The sequence below is a fragment of the Mustela lutreola genome, chromosome 18 (genome assembly GCF_030435805.1).
Source record: "Mustela lutreola isolate mMusLut2 chromosome 18, mMusLut2.pri, whole genome shotgun sequence".
In the NCBI taxonomy this organism is placed as follows: domain Eukaryota; kingdom Metazoa; phylum Chordata; class Mammalia; order Carnivora; family Mustelidae; genus Mustela; species Mustela lutreola.
The window spans coordinates 41,906,358-41,924,971 of NC_081307.1; the positions used below are offsets into that span (position 1 = coordinate 41,906,358).

The following is an 18,614-nucleotide window of genomic DNA, read 5'->3' on the forward strand; positions in this document are numbered from 1 at the left end:
GCAGCCTGATGAACTGTACGTGGCTGAATTAGGTGTCCCGTGCCTGGAACTGGGGCAAGGCACCTTACTTTCTGAGTAAAATGACTAAGCTGAGCGTGTTCAGCTGATCACTAATGTGTTTTGCTTATGGACATGAAGGGACCTGAGAGCAGCAGCTCTGGGGAAGGCAGGAACCGCGCGGACGCCACAGCCTCCATCGTAGACCCAACGGAGGTCTGTCGTTGGAAATGCCTGGTGAAACTGGAAGGTAATTAGAGCAACACCTCCGAGAAATAGTTGGGAGAGGGAAGACACGGAGCCACGGGAGAGGGAAGACACGGAGCCACAGGGACGCTCCAGGGCCGACCCAGCCACCATGCTGACGCCGATGGGCCAGGAGTTCCGGGCGAGGCGCTGGGTGATCCACACGGCTTGGGGAAGGGGCAGTGGGTGGGCGCTCTCTGCGGCGGGACCCCGCGCGAGATCTCCTGCTGGTGGACCTCCAACTGGTGGACCCCCACGCTGACCTTCTGCACCAGACAGCCCAGCTTCTGGGCCCTCTGGTACCCCCTGGTTCCTGTCATTCCTGAGTGTTTTCCTTTCTCCGGAAACGAATGTTTCTGTTCTGTCTGGGGGGTGAGAGCCCACGTTGGCCGCTCGAGCCAGTGCCGTTCTCCTCCAGGCCCCTGATGCCTGGTCCCCCAAACGGAGAAGCGCAGAGAACAGACAGACAGACAGAAGTCATTTGTGTGCAGATGGAGCCGTGTGTGGGGACAAAGACGGGAGGCCAGGGGTCCTCCCCAGCCGGCTGTCCCGAGCCTGAGGGGACGGGGTCCTGCCCACAGATCGTCCCGCATGCCAGCTCCCACAGGAGCACTAGTTGCTTCAACCCTGTTTTGAGTCTGAGAAAGAGTTCGACTCCAGAGTCTCGTTCACTGACCAGAGCAGAGATTCAGGAAGAGGGATTGGCCCCGGGAGCCTGTTCCCTGAGAGGAAAGGTGCTTTTCCAGAACAGGAAGGTGGCAGAGACAGGCCGGTGACCGACAAACCGTGGGTTTCTGTTCCAGCGGGACCCTCTGGGCCCCACTCAGACCTTTCTCCGTGTCGGTGGTGGATTCTGACTCCAAACGGCCGGACGCGGCTTTCAGCTTCCTCTCCTCCTGGGCACACGTGTGTGGAAAGCTGCGATTCTCCTGTGGCACAGGCCTTCCTCCAGCCACGTTCTGTAGACGGTCGTGACTGCAGGGACTTCAGCTCTTCCCTCTCGCGCGGGGTCCCGCCGCAGAGAGCGCCCACCCACTGCCCCTTCCCCAAGCCGTGCGGATCGCCCAGCGCCTCGCCCGGAGCTCCTGGCCCATCGGCGTCAGCATGGTGGCTGGGTCGACCTGGAGCGAGGAGAGGAGAGATGGGGGAAAGGGAGGAGGAAGAGGCAGGAGGAGTGACGCGCGTGGCCCAGAGCGCCCAGAACGCTGGCAGTTCCGGGAATTCCGGGAGCTCCTGCCACGGGCCCAGGAAGGGGACACGGCTCCTGGCGGGGGGGGGGGGGGGCGGCGGCTAGGACTGGGAGCCCCTGCTGACTCAGGGCCACCGTGAGCTCAGGGCCCTGTGGTGGGGGGTGGATCTTGCAGGGGAAGGAGGGGAGAGGCAGGGCGCCTTGGAATGGGTCACAGTTTAAAGCCGCAGAACCTGGCGGAACCAGGAGCTGTTTGTCCTGTGTTTGAGGCGCCAAGTCGCTTGGCTTGATTCCTAAGTTACTGCAGATGGGCACAGCTGATTGCTCTGTGCTCTCCCTTGTCTACGAGGGAGATTGCTCTTGTAAGCAGAAGAAATCGCTATTTTTAAGAAGATTGTGAGTATCTTAACACCAATACAGTAAATCTGTCGATGAGTCAGATGAGAAGGAACAGGCACAGATGAAGGGTGTGGGGGGAGCATGGCCCCGACAGGGCCTCCGAGCAGCAGGCAGAGGTGGTGGGGACCGGCGAGCAAGCCCTGTGTTTTTGGACACCTCGCTCCCCAGGACGGTCCCGCCAGCGGATCCCGTGCACCGCGAGGCCGCTGTGGTCCAGGCTTTGCTCCTTTGGGTCAGGGATCGGCACGGGGTGGTCAGCGGCCCTCTGTCGACGGCTGAAAGGATTGTCCTGCTGTTTTTCTTCTTAAAGACTAATTCAGTGGTGAGACGGGGTGTCCTCATGGACCCGGGGAAGCTCCATATTTCCTCTTGCCCGGCGCACAGACCAGGACTGTGGTGACCGACGGCAAGCTGCCGGGTCCTGGCGATCCTCGGCCGGGTCAGGGACCTGCCTCATCCAGTGCGGTTCAGCCCTGAAGCATGGTGGGAAGCAGACCCGCAGCCTGCAGAGGCACGGACGCCGCACCGTGGCGGGTGCGGAGCCTAGACGAGCAGATTTGCCCTTAAGCCAGTTGGTGGGATGCGGTGCATGTAGCCATGCTGGAGGAGGAAACTGTCACTTACTGTTGGGTGTTCCAAACACAAGGATCCAGGCGACTGCTGCGTGGCTGTGTCGTGCTGGAACCCTGTAAAACTGGGGGACAAATGAGCGTCGTCTCGGCAGTACCGGCTGCCCCACCCCAGTCCCGTCCTTTCTGTCTCTTTCTCTTTCCCAGCCCCGAGCTCAGCTTTGTCCGCTCACTCAGGGCTGGTTCCCCAGCTCGGGGCGGCCTGCTTCTCCCCACAGGACCTCGCGAGCCCCGTGCAGAGGCGAGCGTCATGCGCTGCTGCGTGTGAGCAGTGCGTGTGCTGTGCGTGTGTTCTGTGTCTGTGCGTCCGTGCGTGTGTGTGACGTGCACGCGTGTTGTGTGTCGGGGTGCGTGCTGTGTGTGGCGTGTGCCTGGGGAAGTCCAGATGGACAGACGGCCCTGCGTGTGCACTGAGCCAGCCGAGCACCCAGCCGAGCGCCCAGACGGCCCGAGTCTGGGCACCCCCGGAGTGCCGTCGCAGGTGAGCCCTTGCAGGTTAGCTGCCTCTGTCCCGGTTTCACCTTGTCAGAGGTTGGGACAGAGCACCCCAAAACGTGCTGCCGGGCCCACTGATTATTCTGAGCGGAAGGTACTAGAAAAACAGCAAGTGCGTGGAGAGGCTTTCTCTGAATGCTCCTCGTCTGCCTAAAGACAGACCCTCCAAAGGGACCAGGGGTCACCCGTCCCCTCTCTGGAGGCTCATAGGCCTGGGGGATGGACGCTTGTCACAGGCCAGGAGACTGGATGTCGTCCCACCCAAGACTTTATCACCGACGGCCGCGCCTCCCCAGTGCTTTTCCCAGGGCCCCGTGTCCCCTAAATCAAGCCTCTCCCTGGAAGGCCCCCACCCCCCCGGGTGAAGCCCACCACAAGCACGCTGCCTTCCGGGTTCGGGAACGCACACCCTTTCCTCCTGCTCCCCTGCCCGTGTGGGCCCCAGCTCTGCAACCCAGGAGGCTTGCGGGGGGCCCTTCCCCCCCTCCAGCTCCCCAAGACTCCTTTCCTCCCTCCAACTTACCGTTTTCTGCTCTGTTAAGGACGGGGCGCAGGTTCCTGAGCAGGTGTCACTTCCCGGGTCCTGGCGGGTTGGGGGTGGGGGGCAGGTGGAGTAGCGGGACCCCCGTCCTCCAGCGAGTCCCCCTCACTGCTCTCCCTGCAGCCTTTCTGCTGGAGCTGCCTGCCAGGAGCCGCCCCAGAGGAGGAGGGACACTTGGTGCAGGAGCAGCTTGCTGTGTGTGGGGGGGACATGCCTGCTCCCCACCGTCTCACCGCCCAGCTGCACCTCCCGGGCATGGCTGTGGACCTTCAGGGCGACCATCCACAGGTCCTGGGGGCTCAGCACTGACGTGTGCCAGGCCCAGCCGCCTCAGGACCGTTCCCCAGCCCTGCGCCTGTGGCGGGACGCCGAGGCTCAGGGAGGTGTGCGAGAGCCCCCGCATCACAGAGCCAGCAGCCAGCGAAGCCCGCGCTCCCAGGTGGGCTGTCTTGTCCACCGCACTGGCTGTTTAAAAATGTCTCTGAGTTTGAGTTTCCGTATTTTAAAGATACATATATATACACACATAAATACAGAGTAACCGTTTCAATGATTGTAATTTAAAAGGGAATGACTCAGACGTGGGCTGTGATTTGAACGAGGGTTTGGACGTGAGGCTGGTGTGGAGGTTAGGGCACTCCAGCTCCTGCTGCTGGTCTGTGGTCTCACAGTCCCACTCCTGCCAGCATGAGTGGCCATGAGGACGCCCTGGGCTGGGGTCAGGTGACAGAGGAGGGGCAGTCACTGAGGTGGGGGTGACCATTGGGGGCAGGGAGGGGCGCAGTGTCCCTGTGCCATCCCACTGACCTTCTGCTGACCCGTTTTATACTCTGCTTACTCGGATGTGCTCCATCCGCGGGACCACCGCGTGGGGCCCAGGCGCGCACGCCAGAGGGGCGGGTGTGTGCACCCCCGGAGCAGGTAGGGGCACGCAGGGAAGTCACGGAGGCGAGGCCTCAGGGGCTGGGGTCCTTCTGGACCCACCTCACAGGCTCCTTCTGAAGGTGGGCAGGGCGATGGGATTCGTCTGCGGAGGGGGCTGGGGAGGCACCTACCCAGACACGGGGTGGGGGTCCTCTGAGACTGGGCGAGGCAGGCCCCACGGGGCCTCACCAAAGGTCAGGCGGTGAAGGCTGAGAGCCAGGAGGAGCGGCGCCGCCGTTCGTCAAGGATAGACTTCTGGCTCCTCACGTGGGCTTGTTGGTTCACGAGCGAGCCAGTGGGACGCCGGTCGGTAAAAGCAGGTGCGATTACCCATCTGCCTCCGAGACCCAGAAGCAGTGGTCCTGGGAGCTTTACTGTGAGAGGTAGAGGAGTCACACTCAGGTTGCAGACCCAAGTCCAAGGCTCAGAGAGGGTGAGTAACTCCGAAAGCCTCACAGTAAACGCAGGTCCTGTCTCTACGTTGCTGGCAAACCTCCCAGTCCTGCCCCATCTCCTCAGCTCATAACCTGTGAGGTGTTCCTGTTCCTGCCCCTTCGGGAGCAAGAGGTCGGAAGGCTCAGAGGCCCTGGTCACAGGCCAAGGAAGTCAACGGGTAAAGTGATTTATATTTGCCAAGGGAGTTTTTAATCTGAAAAATATAGAACAATACCAAAACAGAAAACCAAGTTCACATACGTACGTGACTGTTTGTAATATTTATAGTATATATTATGTTTAATTGCAGGAATGTGTGTTTTTATTTATTTGTCATCATTACGTATATATGTGAGTATAGTTGGTGAGACCATTTTAGGGCTTTTTACATGAAAAAGAAGAAATGAAATAAACTACAATAAATCAATCTTTCAAGTTTAATGTAAGTTGCCTATGTGCAAATTGTTTATATTTTATAGGGTAAATTTCTTAAAAATTCAAAACAGCAAATATTTTTGAACATCTGGCATACATAATTCATAGTAGAAACATAATATATCAGGCACACATATGTATTGTAATAACTTCCATAACTATATACAGCTTGCTCTGTCCCCCAGTACACTCCCCACATGTGACCAGCATGCGGGTTTGGTGCAAACTTTCAGGTTTTGTTTTTTTCTAAGTAGAGCCTAAGTTTGTAATCCAGGTCAATGTCCTTCAAATTCTGGGTTCCAATAATCCTAAAATTTGTATGGAACTAGAAAAGATCAGAATAGCCAGAGGAATGTTGAAGGGGAAAAATAAAAAGCAAAGCTGGGGCATCATGCTGCCTGACTTCAAGCTCTATTACAAAGCTGTCATCATCAAGACATGTGCTAGTATGGTACTAGCACAAAAAAACAGACACACAGACCAATGAAACAGAGTAGAGAAACCAGATATGGACCCTCAACTCTGTGCTCAAATAATTTTCGAGAAGCAGGAAAGAATGTCCAATGGAAAAAAGACAGTCTTTTCAACAAATGGTGTTGGGAAAATTGGACAGCCACATGCAGAAGAATGAAACTGGACCATTTCCTTACACCACACACAAAAATAGACTCAAAATGGATGAAAGACCTCAATGTGAGACAAGAATCCACCCAAATTCTTGAGGAGAACACAGGCAACAACCTCTTTGACCTCAGCCGCAGCAACTTCTTCCTAGAAACATCACCAAAGGCAAGGGAAGCAAGGGCAAAAATGAACTATTGGGATTTCATCAAGATCAAAAGCTTTTGCACAGCCAAGGAAACAGTTAACAAAACCAAAAGACAACCGATAGAATGGGAGAAGATATTTGCAAACAACATATCAGATAAAGGGCTAGTGTCCAAAATCTATAAAGAACTTATCAAACTCAACACCCAAAGAACAAATAATCCAATCAAGAAATGGGCAGAGGACATGAACAGACATTTCTGCAAAGAAGACATCCAGATGGCCAACAGACACATGAAAAAGTGCTCCATATCACTCGGCATCAGGGAAATACAAATCAAAGCCACAATGAAATCCCACCTCACACTAGTCAGAATGGCTAAAATTAACAAGTCAGGAAAAGACAGATGTTGGAGAAGATGCAGAGAAAGGGGAACCTTCCTACACTGTTGGTGGGAATGCAAGCTGGTGCAGCCACTCTGGAAAACAGCATGGAGGTTCCTCAAAAAGTCAAAAATAGAGCTACCCTACTACCTAGCAATGGCACTACTGGGTATTTACCCTAAAGGCACAAATGTAGAGATCTAAAGGGACACGTGCACCCTAATGTTTATAGCCCCAATGTCCACAATAGCCAAACTGTGGAAAGAACCTAGATGTCCATCAACAGATGAATGGATAAAGAAGACGTAGTATATATATATATATACACAATGGAATACTACGCAGTCATCAAAAGAAATGAAATCTTGCCATTTGCGACAATGTGGATGGAACTAGAGAGTATTATGCTGAGTGAAATAAGCCAATCAGAGAAAGACAATTATATGATCTCTCGGATATGAGGAATCTGAGAAACAAGAGGAGCACAGGGGAAGAGAGGAGAAAATGAAACAAGATGAAAGCAGGGAGACAAACCATGAGAGACTCTTAATCTCAGGAAACAAACTGGGGGTTGCTGGAGTGAGGGGGGTGGGAAGATGGGGTGGTTGGGTGATGGACATTGGGGAGGGTATGTGCTATGGTGACAGGTCCCAGACCTATATTCTGGAAGCAAATAATACATTATATGTTAATAAAAATTTTTAAGAGGAACACTCAATATAATAAATATATGGACCAAAAAAACCATCAAATTCTGTGTTCCTTCCGTTACGTGAGGTCATGTGTAGAGGATACTAGTGAGTTTCTGGAATGCTGGATGCACTCAGAAAGCCGCAGTTCCCAGCTTCGTGTCGGTCAGCACTGTGAAGCAGAGAGAATTACTTGACCAGCCGGAGGATATTGGGCACACATTTTGTTCTCAGCACCATGTGAGGAGCGGACGTGCAAGGAGGTGGGAGGCTACTTGAGAAGCTTCAGGCAAGGAGTGACAGGTACAGAACGTTACTTCCCTCCACAGCCATGGTGAAGGATCTGGGAGCTCAGCAGGCACACGCACCTGCCTCTGGGACTTCCAGGCATTTGAGGACAGGCTCCGAGACAGGAAACATGGCCCACCTCACTGGAAAACATGATTTCCAAATCTAGAAGACTGGCCATCCTAGGGCAGCCGGCCGAGGAGCTCACTCCCTCCGAGGCCATTCTTTCAGTTTCCAAATAGTTTTGGTTCTAGAAAGTTCTATGTGGGGGGCACCTGGGTGGCTCAGTGGGTTAAGCGTCTGCCTTCGGCTCAGGTCATGATCCCAGGGTCCTTCATCGAGCCCCGCATTGGGCTCCCTGCCTCGCAGGAAGCCTGCTTCTCCCTCTGCCTCTCCTTCTCCCCTTGCTTGTGTTTCCTCTCTCGCTGTCTCTTTTCGTCAAATGAATAAAATCTTAGAAAGAAACAAAGAAGAAGAAAGAAGGCAAGAAAGAAAAGGGGTAAGTTCTGTGTGGTACCCCAGAGCACACTCTCATTTAAAATTAATTTGCCAGACTCAAACCTCCCTAAACTGAGCCTTCAGACCAGGATGGCAGACTTGACCTTTAATAAGAAGAGTTTCTCTGCTAGTGAATTTTCAGGGGCTCTATCGGCAAATCAGGGAAATTCGGGCTAAAGCAGCTTCTTCCAAAGGAGGACTCAAGACACAGAAGGGTTTTCAATCACGTCTTTCTGGATACAGAAATGAACTCTTGTGTGTAACGTTGTCTTTTTGTGACCCCAGATTGTGTGAAGTGCACTACTTGTGAAGTTTAATAGCACCACTAAATTTTATAAAAATCATAAATGAATGACTAAAGGACCCAAGGTCAGCTTGCTCAAGCATGTGGGGAGTGCTTCCCAGGTGGGAGGCCTGAAACTCCACACGGAGGATGACCCCCTGCTTGCTCCGGGTTCCTGGCGAGGATGACCCCCTGCTTGCTCCGGGTTCCTGGCGAGGATGACCCCCTGCTTGCTCCGGGTTCCTGGCGAGGATGACCCCCTGCTTGCTCCGGGTTCCTGGCCTTCCATCTCCTACTGTCCTAGATCCCCTTCCCCGCCGTGCTCTCCCAGAAATAACATGAATGCTGTTTAAAATATTCTGAGATTCAGCCTTTTGATTTAGGAAGTCTGGCCCCCTTCCTGGATTTGCAGGGGGTCACAGCTGAACTTACAATGAAGATTTTGAAAGCACAGGAACGTGCACTGAGCAAACTGAAAGGAAGCCGGCGGTCTGAGCACACGCCCCAGTCCCTCTCACATGAATGAGAGGGTCTGTGTTATTTGTTGAAGTGTTCTGAGTCGGCTTTCCACGTTTTGTTTGTAGCGTCCTTGAAAGGGCTGGGTTTGGATCCTGGCTTTGTCTTGTAGCCTCTGCTTTATGATGTAGGACTTTTATCAGTGTTTGTGCTTGGACTGTGTTTATTTCGACAGTCCCCCACGGGACCGGGAGGACAGAGAGCCGTACCCACCACCGCATGGGCTATGCACTGCTATTTCTTAAGACTTTCCAGCCTGAAGGCCGAGCTTGTGACTTGGTTTGAAAAGGTGTGTGTAAAAACACATTTTTAACATTCTTACACATCCCAGGATGAAGGAGTTCTTAATTTTAATTCCCACCAGTGATTCTTTAGTAAGTGTTCTATGGTTTCACGTGATTCGATAATGTTTGTGCTTGGTGAGTCCGGAGATGTTTGGGAGGTGGTGGGTAGGTATGTGTGTGACTGTGTATCTGCTCATCCTCGTGACCTACTGAGAATATGAGGTGAGGATTTGTGGGTTTGTGGCCACATGGTCTTGCTTCCCAGGTAGCTGGCTGCTGTTTCACATCTGATTTTCTCCTGTTCCGCCGCTCGGCCCCTTCCAGACCTTCACCACTAACCCTGTAAGGGCCCGTAGGCTGTCTCCAGTGGGTCTGTCCATAGCACTCCTGCAGACCCTTCCTCAAGACAGAATCAGACCCGCTTTTCATTGTAAATGCTGTGCTGCTAATCACTTCTGGAAAAACCCCAGGTACCCTCGGTGATGATTCTTATTTTTAGTGTAGTAAACTTACAAAGCTTAAGAAAGTGTTTACAGAAGCCAACAACTCTGGATTGCTTTTATAAAATATATTTTTAAATTACTCAAGTAATACATGAATGTGTATTTGGTGTAAAAACGTAGGCAATATTGAAATATATAGAGTAAAAAATTTATACAAATGTATTTGCTGGGTAGGAGGGTGCGCACGCTAGACTTGACAGCTATTAACAAATAGATCAAATTTGCCTTCTCAAAGTTTGTACCACTTACACCGCGGCCAGGAGCCCATGAGGGCCGTCCCTAGCCTGTTCCCAGCACTAGATTTGTGTTTATAAATGTTTGTTGGGCACACTGTGATAGGTGGGTGTCTTTTTTACTAGGTTTTTCATTTTAGTTCCAGTCCAGTTAGCGCGGTGCAGTGCAGTGACTCAGCGGTTCTGCGCTCCACTCGAGCTCGCCAGGACCAGCTCCCTTCAGCCCAGTCGCCTACTTCACCCACCCCCCCACCTCCCCTCTGGAGACCATGGGTTTGTTCTGCAGAGTTAAGTTTTCTGGGTTGTCTTTTTTCCTTTGGTTTTCCCTTGAACTCCGCGCGGGAGTGAGATCCTACGGTGTTTGTCTGATCTCACTGAGCACCCACGGCTGCGTGCGTCTTCATTTGCACTTCCCTGACCCCCCAGCGCAGGGTCTTCGGTACCTACTGCTCGTCTCTTTCAGGCAGGAAATGCGTGTCACGTTGTACTCCGGAATGTGTTAGGGCAAGACGGGCGAGAGATCCTGTGCTTCGGGGTGGTCCTGACTGTCCAGCTTCGGGTCCAGCAGGGCCCTGCCCCGCGCCCGCCGGCAGCGATGGCGCCCCATCTTGGCCCAGAAAAGTCCCTTCTTGGGAGAGCCTGTGACCTACACCCATAAGTGCTGTCTGCCAGGGGTCGGGAAAGGCTGAGGACTGGTGGGGCCCCGAACCGCAGCACTGCCCAGTGGGGCTTCTGGAACGTGCGGGGCGGCCCCGAGCCGGGCTGCGGGACCCGTGCGGGGTCCGTGGGGCCCTGAGACTCTCCCGGCCCGGGTCTGGCCACCCTGCGGCCTTCTCCTGGGCCCGGTCCTCCATGGTCCTAAGGCCGCCCCCGCCCTGCCCCGGCCCGCGTCTGGACACAGCCGTCCACCCCTGTGGGCCGAGGCCGCAGCCCCAGCGCCGCCGCCGCGCACGCTCCGGCCCCGCGCACGCCCCGGCCCCGCGCACGCCCCGGCCCCGCACACTGCGGCCGGAGTGCGGGGAGGAGAGGGGCGGGCAGGCCGGTCCCGAGCCCCGGTTCGTCCGCCGGAACGCCGAAGGCCGGGCGCCCCCGCGCCCCGAGACACCCACGACCCATGTCCCCCCCGGACGGCGGCCGCCGGAGGCCGAGTCCTCCCCGGGGTCACAGCCCGGCGCGCGCCGCCTTTCCTTTTGGGGGCGGAAGCGCGGCCGGCGGAGGGCAGTGGGCATGCGCACTGAGCCTGCCCCGCGTCCGGCCGCCGTCGCCATGGTGACCGCAGCGGGGCCGCCCGGGCCCCGCCCCCGCGCCACCGCCCGGCGGACCTGGCCGCGCCCCAAGGCCGGGGTGAGGGGTCGGCGGGGATTGGAAGGGTGGTGGTCCCGGGGTGAGGCGGGGCCCAGGAGGAGGGGGCGGGCTCGGGCTGAAGGGGCGGCCCGGAATGGGGGTCCCGGGGTGAGGGGGTCACCTCGGGGTGACGGGGTCGGACCGGGCTGGGGGAGGGGTCCTGGGGTCAGCGCTGCCGGGTGGGGGGGGGCGAGATGAGGGGCGGTAAGGGGTGGGGAGTCTCGGGGTGAGGGGCACCGCTTGGCTTAGGGGACGGTCAGCTCGGGAGCGGGGAGGCCGAGGGTGACGAGTGGTCCGGGGTGAAGGGGTCCCGGGGTGGGGGAGGGCGGGGGGTGCCGGGATGAAAGAAGGTGGTGAGCGGTGCGGGGCCTCGAGGTGAAGGGGTCAGCTCAGGATGGGGTGTCGGCCGAGGGTTGCAGGGGTGAGCGGTAGCCGCCAGAAGGGGAGCCCCGGGTGAGGGCGGCGGGACGGGCCCCCCCTCCCCCGACAAGGCCGTGGGGGGCGGGGTCTCGCGGAGGGGGCGGCGGGGGGGCGGGACCATCGCTGGGAGGAGGGGCGGCGTGGTCCTGGGGGCCGGGGCCGGCCCGGGGCTCGCGGGGTGGGGGGAGCGACCTTGGGTTGGGGGCCACAAGGAGGAGCCGAGGCCGGGGTGCGGTGGGAGGGCGGCCTGGTGTGCGGGTGGGCCTGCTTGGGGAGGGGCCCTGTGCCGGGCGCGGGGGGCGGGTATGGTGGGCAGGCCCGGCGCGGGCGGGGGCGGGGGCTCGGGCTGCCCGGGGTGGGTCGGGTCCGGGCGGGGTGGGCTGGGCCCCGCCGCCGCCGCCGCCGCCCCGCCCCGCCCTGCCCCACTCGCCGCGTCCCGGTCCCGCAGGAGCCGCAGCCCGAGCGTCGTTGCGCTGCGGGCCGGCCGAGCAGGGGCGCGGAGACGCACGGACCGCGGAGCCTCCCCGGAGCATGTGGAAGCTGAACCGGAGCCGGGTGCTCCTGGACGAGCCCCCCGAGGAGGAGGACGGCCTGCCAGGGGGTCCGCCGCCGGCCACCGCCGCCGCAGCCGCCGCCGCCGCGCAGGTAGGGGGAGATGCGGGCGGGGGGCGCGCGGAGGGGTGCGCGCGCCGGGCCCCGGGGCAGTGCGGAGTCGGGGCGCGCGGCTGGGGGCGCGCAGGTGGGGCTGCGCAGGTGAGGCCCGGCCGCGGGGCCGCGCCGCTGTGGTCCGCGCCGGCCCCCCGGGTTCGCGGGCGTTGAACCCCACGTCCTCGCCGGGGGCCGGGGGCCGGGGAGCGGCTCCCCTGGGACCTTGGCGAGTCGGCGCCGCGCGGGTCCGGCCGGCTGGGGGCAGGGGGGCTGCGCGCGGACGCGAGGGCGCGCTCGGACACTGCTGTGGGTCAGGGTTTCCGTGAACCTTTGTGTGGGGGAAGGAGGCAGGTGTCCTTCGTGCGGAAAACGGACGGACGCGGGCCGTGCCAGCCGGGAGACATGCTTGGAATGCTCAGAATTTCTTAATTAAAAAGGATCCCAGGTGGGGCCTGGATGCGTTACACGTGTGCCCCTCCCCCGTGCCCGCGCGGCGGTCCTCTCTCGCCCCAGGAAATCGAGGTCAGACATTCAGCTTTTCTTTAAAAGGATGTGGTCATAAAATTTCTTTTTCTCTTTTCTTTTGTTTTTGTTTTTGCTTTTGTTAAATGTTTGGAAACTCCTGCTGCTGCTGAGGCTCGTACCGAGGTTAATGATGTGTTTCCTTCCGAGGCGCTGCGGTCGTTGAGATGTCTCCTCCCCGCTGGGAGGAACGTAACTTAGTTTCCAGACTGAAGCCGCTACTTCTTGGAGGACTTCAGTGCATCTGATGTGATGAACCGTTTAATACGGTTCCGCTCCGAGCTGGCCCGTCCGTGCGCTGTTGGGTCGTGCTCGTGCCCATCCAACTTCCAGCTGCTTGAGTCCGGAGATTTTGAGTGCTTGAACAGCACTCTCGTAAATATAATGTGGAGCATTTACATGTTGTTTGTATGTGGCAACGGAATTACTTAGTATTGTAAGTAATTCTTACTGGTTAAAGATTAGAAATGCTGTTTCTGGATGAGCTCTTAAGAATGGGAATCCGTCCTGGCTGTGCGCTGTTAACGCTTCTAATGGATCCTCTTTCGTACAGAATTGTCATCTTAGCTCACAGTGCATTTTTTTCATATTTTAATAGACTTTGTTCTTCAGGTACCCAGCACAGCTGCGTGCAGAAGACAACGCGTTCCCCCATACCCCCCCCCCGCACTCCCTGTTCCCTCACTGCCTGGTCCTCGCCCATTTGTTGTCACCGGCGAACCTCTGTTATCCGGGGGTCCACGTGGGACACGCAGGCACTTACCCTGGGGGTGGGGGGGGTGTCTGATACATTTTGAAGAATGTAACGTGAAATGTCTGCACTGTTAGAGAACCAGAAGTTTCCCTAATCCTGAGACCCTACAGACTCCCTGTTCTACTTCCTCATCCCTCCCTTGTGCCCCAAGGTCTGTCTTTTCGGGAGGTCCTGGAGTTAGATACGGGATGGAGCCTTCTCAGGCCGGCCTGTCTTGTGTAGCAGTCTGTGTTTGTGGTTCCTCTGTCCTTTCCAGGCTCGAGAGCTCTTTTCTCTTTAGACCTAAGGAACATTTCATCGCGCAGCGCACCATGTGTCCATCAACCTGTGGAAGGCGTCCCGGTGGCTTCCAGGTTTTGGCAGTTAGGAACGAAGCTGCTTGCTTTGTGCAGGTGTTTGCGTGGGCTTCAAGTTTTAACTCAGCGAAACGCTCAAGAGTGGGCTGCGTCGGGGAGGGTGAGAGGTGGATAAGTTCTGGGAGAACCCGCAGCTCTGCACCGCGGCCGCACGTTCTGGAGAACCCGCAGCTCTGCACCGCGGCCGCACGTTCTGGAGAACCCGCAGCTCTGCACTGCGGCCGCACATTCTGGAGAACCCGCAGCTCTGCACCGCGGCCGCACATTCTGGAGAACCCGCAGCTCTGCACCGCGGCCGCACGTTCTGCATCACGCCGGCAGGGAGTGGGAGTCACCTGGGTGCCACCGCCTCGCCAGCACGCGGTGCGGCCCGTGCCCTGGGCGCCAGGTGGTGACTGGTGGTTGCAGCTTGCCTTGCCGGCAACCTGGAGCACCTTCTCCTTCCCCCGCTCTTCGCTGAAGTGCCTGGAGCTTCGGGCCCTCGGTCAGCCCGGTTGCTTGTTCTTTTCTTACTGATTTTGAAGAGTTCATGTTTTGGTAACAGTCCTTTATCACAGATGTCTTTCTCAACCATTTACTCCTAGTCCGGGGGCTGCCTTCTTGCCAGTGGCTTTCACAGAGCAGAAGTTTTAATTTAATTCTGTTGTGTTTGCAGAAGTTTTTGATTTTAATGCAGCCCAGGTGATCAGTTATTTTTTCATGGAATGTGTGTTTTGTGTTGGATCTCAGAAGTCACAGCCACACTCACCGCCGTTTGGGGTTTGTTCTGTGTGTCCTGCGAGTGAGGTGTGGCTGTGTTTCTTGTGTTACTGTGTTCAGGGTATGTGTGGTGTACTGTGTGGAAGCCCTTGGCTGTGGAAATCCAAGGCGTGTGGACTCGGGGTGGGCTAGTCATACCCCACAAGCAGTTAGTCCCTTCAGGAGGACCCTTCTCTATCCCAAAGCCAGTTTTCTGTAGAATTACATTTTCAAATTCACGACACGTCTACTGTAAAACTTCTGCCTACAAGATTTTATTTTAACACTTGAAGAAGTAGGGATTCACAGTGGGAGGGACTGGTGGGTCTGTCCAGGTTCGGTAGGAGGAGGCTGTGTGTTGTGCGTTGTCTCCAGTCTTGGACGCCCCACAGGCAGCTTCTGCCAGGTCACTCGTGCTGTGGGGTCACCCGGGAGAGCAGAGAACCTGCTGTCCTGCTCCAGGACCGTGTTCTGTCGGGGTTGCTGTCTGGTGTCCTGTGTCCTTGGAAATCAGCTCACACGGCTGTAATCCATGTCTTGTTTAAAAAGAAAAGAATAGCTTAGTGTCCGGCCATAGTAAGTTTGAGATGTGAGACGTTCAGAATCGGAGCGTGGGTGTGGGAAACCGAACCAGCGGTAACCCCGAACTGTTACTACCACAGCTGTCACAGTAGGAAACCGTTTCTGAGCTGTCTTCAGGCTGCTGGCCTTTGTTGTCACGAATATGGACTATTTTACATGAAAATTTAGTAGTAAGGTTTATAAAGCGAATCAATGGTTGCAGTCATTTAACAAGGAGAGACAAGTTTTGATAAGTCTCATGTTTATTGATTTTAGAGATTTTGTTTATTTTCTTATTTATTTGAGAGTGAGTGTGAGCACGAGTGAGGAGGAGAGGGAGAAACAGAACCCCGAGGGAGCCCCACGTGGGCCTGGATCCCAGGACTGGGGATTGTGACCTGAGCTGAAGGCAGATGCTTCACTGACACAGCCCCCCAGGTGGCCCTGAGTAACTGTTTTTAAATTGACGTATCATTAGAAATGCGGTTCCTCACCATGCCAGCCCGTGTTTGGCTAGGATGACAAATGGACAGCACAGCTCCAGAATTCCCCCAGATCCAGACGAGCTCTTCGGCAAGATTTGCGGGTTCTTGTGCTTGCTTGGCCTGTGGGGCCTTCCAGTCCTTTGCCGGCCCGTGTAGAGTCGTACGGCCCCATCCGTGGGCACAGCGAGGGACAGGCAGACAGAAACGACCCAGGCCTGGTGTCTGTCGCTCCCAGGCCCTGGTGTACTGCTGTGTAAAGTGTGCCCCCATAAATGCTAGGTTACAGCCTTCACTCCTACGACTTTAAAGTCCTAGTTTTGGGTTTACTTTCACTGTTTTTTTACTTAAGGTGGCATGACTTAGAACATTCTCGAAAACTCAGCCGTCCACGTCACGTGTGCATTGGGCAGCGTGGGTTCAGTGAGATTCAGACTGGGAGTGACTCTTCTGCCTGAGGCCGCACGTCCTCTCCCCGGGACCCCTCCAGGGGATGAGACGGGTGAACACCTGGGGGAAACACAGCCTTCTCTGCCTTGTGTCATCGAGGGGGGTTAAGGTGTAAGACGGGCTAACCGACCCCAGCTTTAGCGTTAGAAGCCAAAGACGGACGCCGAGGAGCACTTTTGCCAGTTGTTTAAGAATGAGCCTTGAGAACTGGATGGATTTTGTTGTTTACTTTTTTTTTTTTTTTTTTAAGATTTTATTTGTTTGATCACAAGTAGGCAGAGGCAGGCAGAGAGAGAGGAGGAAGCAGGCTCCCCGCTGAGCAGAGAGCCCGATGCCCGGCCGATCCCAGGACCCTGGGATCATGACCTGAGCTGAAGGCAGAGGCTTTAACCCTCTGAGCCACCCAGGCACCCCTGGATTTTGTTGTTTTCCTGTCTGTTCACTGCAGGCGTCTGCGAATTCAGCACACGCTGAGCAAGCTCTTCTTGGGGAGTCGCGGGGGTCACATAAACCAGAGCTTCTGCCCCGAAAGTCTAGCGGGAGTTGCTCTGAGGGAAGACGGACTCTGGTCGCTTCTGCTCATCACAGAGCCTGAGGAGGGGGCACCCAGCTCGCTGGCGGACCGGGGCTGGCGCACAAGGAGCGCGTCCGGGGGCGCCGGGGGGCGATCCACCTCCCGGGACGGCCAGCGGCAGGCGCTCCTGGCCGAGGACGTGAAGGCCGAGGCTCCGAGCCCGGCAGATCCACGGCGTCTGTGGGGCTCGGCCCGCGGAAGCACCGAGGCTGGCGCCCAGCGGCGCTGCTGTGTGAGGGGCAGCCCGACGCCTCTCGGGAGAGCTCGCCGCGGCGCCCGGTGAGTGGAGCGCTTCCGTTGACGGAGATTTCTCTTTTTTTTTTAGGTTTTTATGTTGATTTGTCAGGGGGAGAGCAGAGCAGGGGAGCGGCAGGGGCAGAGGGAGAGGGAGAAGCAGACACCCGTGGAGCGGGCGCCCGAGCGGGACTCGGTCCCAGGACCCCGGGATCACGCCGGGAGCCCGAGGCTGAGCTGACGCGCGGCCCCGACCCCCGGCAGCCGGTAGACATGGGTTTCTCAGCAAGTGGCCGTCTCCGTTCCGGGGCTTAAACGCCAGCTTGTGCCGCGGGCCGGACCCTGCGGGGAGCGCCGCACGCGTGTCGCTGCAGGGCCTCATGGTGACCTCTCCCTGGTGCGCTGCCGGTGCTGGGTTTGCAGAGTCGCCTCCTCGCTCAGGCTTGTTAGGGCAGAGCTGCACGGCGTGTCGGCGTTTCCCTCTCCTGGCCGAGGCCGCTCAGGCGCCGCAGCGCCCTCCCCAGCCACTGTCCCCTCGCGGTCCCACTGGCCCTCTGTGCTGGGGGATGTGCCGTCCTGCACGATCTCCGCATCCTGCCGAAGCACTATCCGGCTTCCTTGCGGCAGGAGATTTCGAGGTGCCCTGCGGGAAGGCTGGCGGCATTCGGGCACGTTGTGGTGCACAAGGCAAGGGTCTCTGCGCAGACAGCCCTCCAGCGGGGACAGAGATGCGACCATGCCCTTCCCCAAGAGCCATGACTCCGTCGCGTAATTGAGGCTCAAGGCCTTGCTGACGGTCACTCCAGTTTATGGAGGACGTCAGGGAGGTCAGGGTCTTGTGTGAACTCGCACAGTCACCGAGAGGACTTCGAGCGCAGGTGTCACTGGGTCCCGTGCGTGTGGGCGTGAGCGGGCTCCGTGCCCGGCCTGGGGCTCGAACTCGCACGCCAAGGCTGAGTCGCGCTCTACTGACCGGGCCGGCCAGGCGCCCTGCACCGTTGCTCTCATCAGGTCACCATAAACTTCTTCATCTTCTAAATGCTGATGCTTTACATAAAGAAAGATTTTAGGGTGTCAGTGATCGGTGCCTTAGGGAGCACCGCGGCAGTGAGTTCTGGCTCAGGGCCCTGTAGGGGCGGCTGTGCTTTCTACTATGCCGTGGGGGCTGCTAAGCGCCCGACACAGGGCTGACGCAGGTGTGGAAGGTCGCCTGGTGAGCAGCAGGTGAGAAGGCCTGGGGCCCCGGAGAGGAGAGGGTCTTGTCTCCGGACACTTCCCTCTCCTGAGTGTTGGAGGAGGGCGCTGTCGCCGCCAGCTCTCGAGGCAGGGTGTGGAGACAGGGCGAGCAGTGCGGCTGCACTGGCGCGGGAAGACTTGTTTTGAGGAGACTCGGAAAGCCCCGTTCAGGAGCTCATACTTCACCTTTTAGGTAAATAATAAAGATTTTGCGGGAGGGCTCTGTGATGTTGTAGAAGGACTGCTTGTCTGAGGAGCAGGGGTTAGAGGCAAATGCAGCCAAGCAGGTAGGATTCTAGGGTGTCTGTCCGACGTGAATGCGGAGCCCGAGTTCGGAACGGAAGGTAGTCGAGACGCTGGAAGAAGAGCTCTCAGAGCTGCTCAGAGTCTGTGCCTTGGGAGGTGAGGTGGAGGCCTGAGGGGCGGCTGGAACAGATTGGGACAGAGCCGGCCCCTCTGGGCGCAGCGGGGAAGCCGGAGGGCGGCCCTTTCGGAGCATAGGATCCAGGTGAGGATCCAGCCAGCGATCTCGTGCGGGAAGGGCCGCGCCGCTCAGATG

General features: G+C 57.4%; 2 protein-coding genes across 2 annotated transcripts in view; one reads left to right on the plus strand and one right to left on the minus strand.

Moving 5' to 3' along the window:
* Positions 1-4,895: 4,895 nt before the first annotated feature.
* On the minus strand, positions 4,896-11,004 carry LOC131820506 (translation initiation factor IF-2). Its single transcript, XM_059156166.1, has 2 exons — positions 10,184-11,004; positions 4,896-7,872 (listed from the first exon to the last, which is right to left on the minus strand). The coding sequence occupies exons 1-2, from the start codon at positions 11,002-11,004 to the stop codon at positions 7,731-7,733; spliced, it is 963 nt and encodes a 320-aa protein (XP_059012149.1). The 3' UTR covers positions 4,896-7,730.
* Positions 10,987-18,614, plus strand: part of TDRP (testis development related protein) — a 30,567-nt gene continuing 22,939 nt past the window's right edge. Inside the window, exons 1-2 of the mRNA XM_059156168.1 lie at positions 10,987-11,080; positions 11,949-12,145. Coding sequence (XP_059012151.1) covers positions 12,032-12,145 — 114 coding nt within the window. The 5' untranslated portion in view covers positions 10,987-11,080; positions 11,949-12,031. The remainder of the gene's footprint in view (positions 11,081-11,948; positions 12,146-18,614) is intronic.

Bases quoted from the DNA above. Each gene is read 5' to 3' on its own strand.
- LOC131820506 (XM_059156166.1), bottom strand. From the start codon at position 11,004: ATGGCGACGGCGGCCGGACGCGGGGCAGGCTCAGTGCGCATGCCCACT. The intron at 7,873-10,183 runs GTAGGTACCGAA...TTTCTTTCTAAG, and splicing joins CTGCCTGAAAGAGACGAGCA to ATTTTATTCATTTGACGAAA.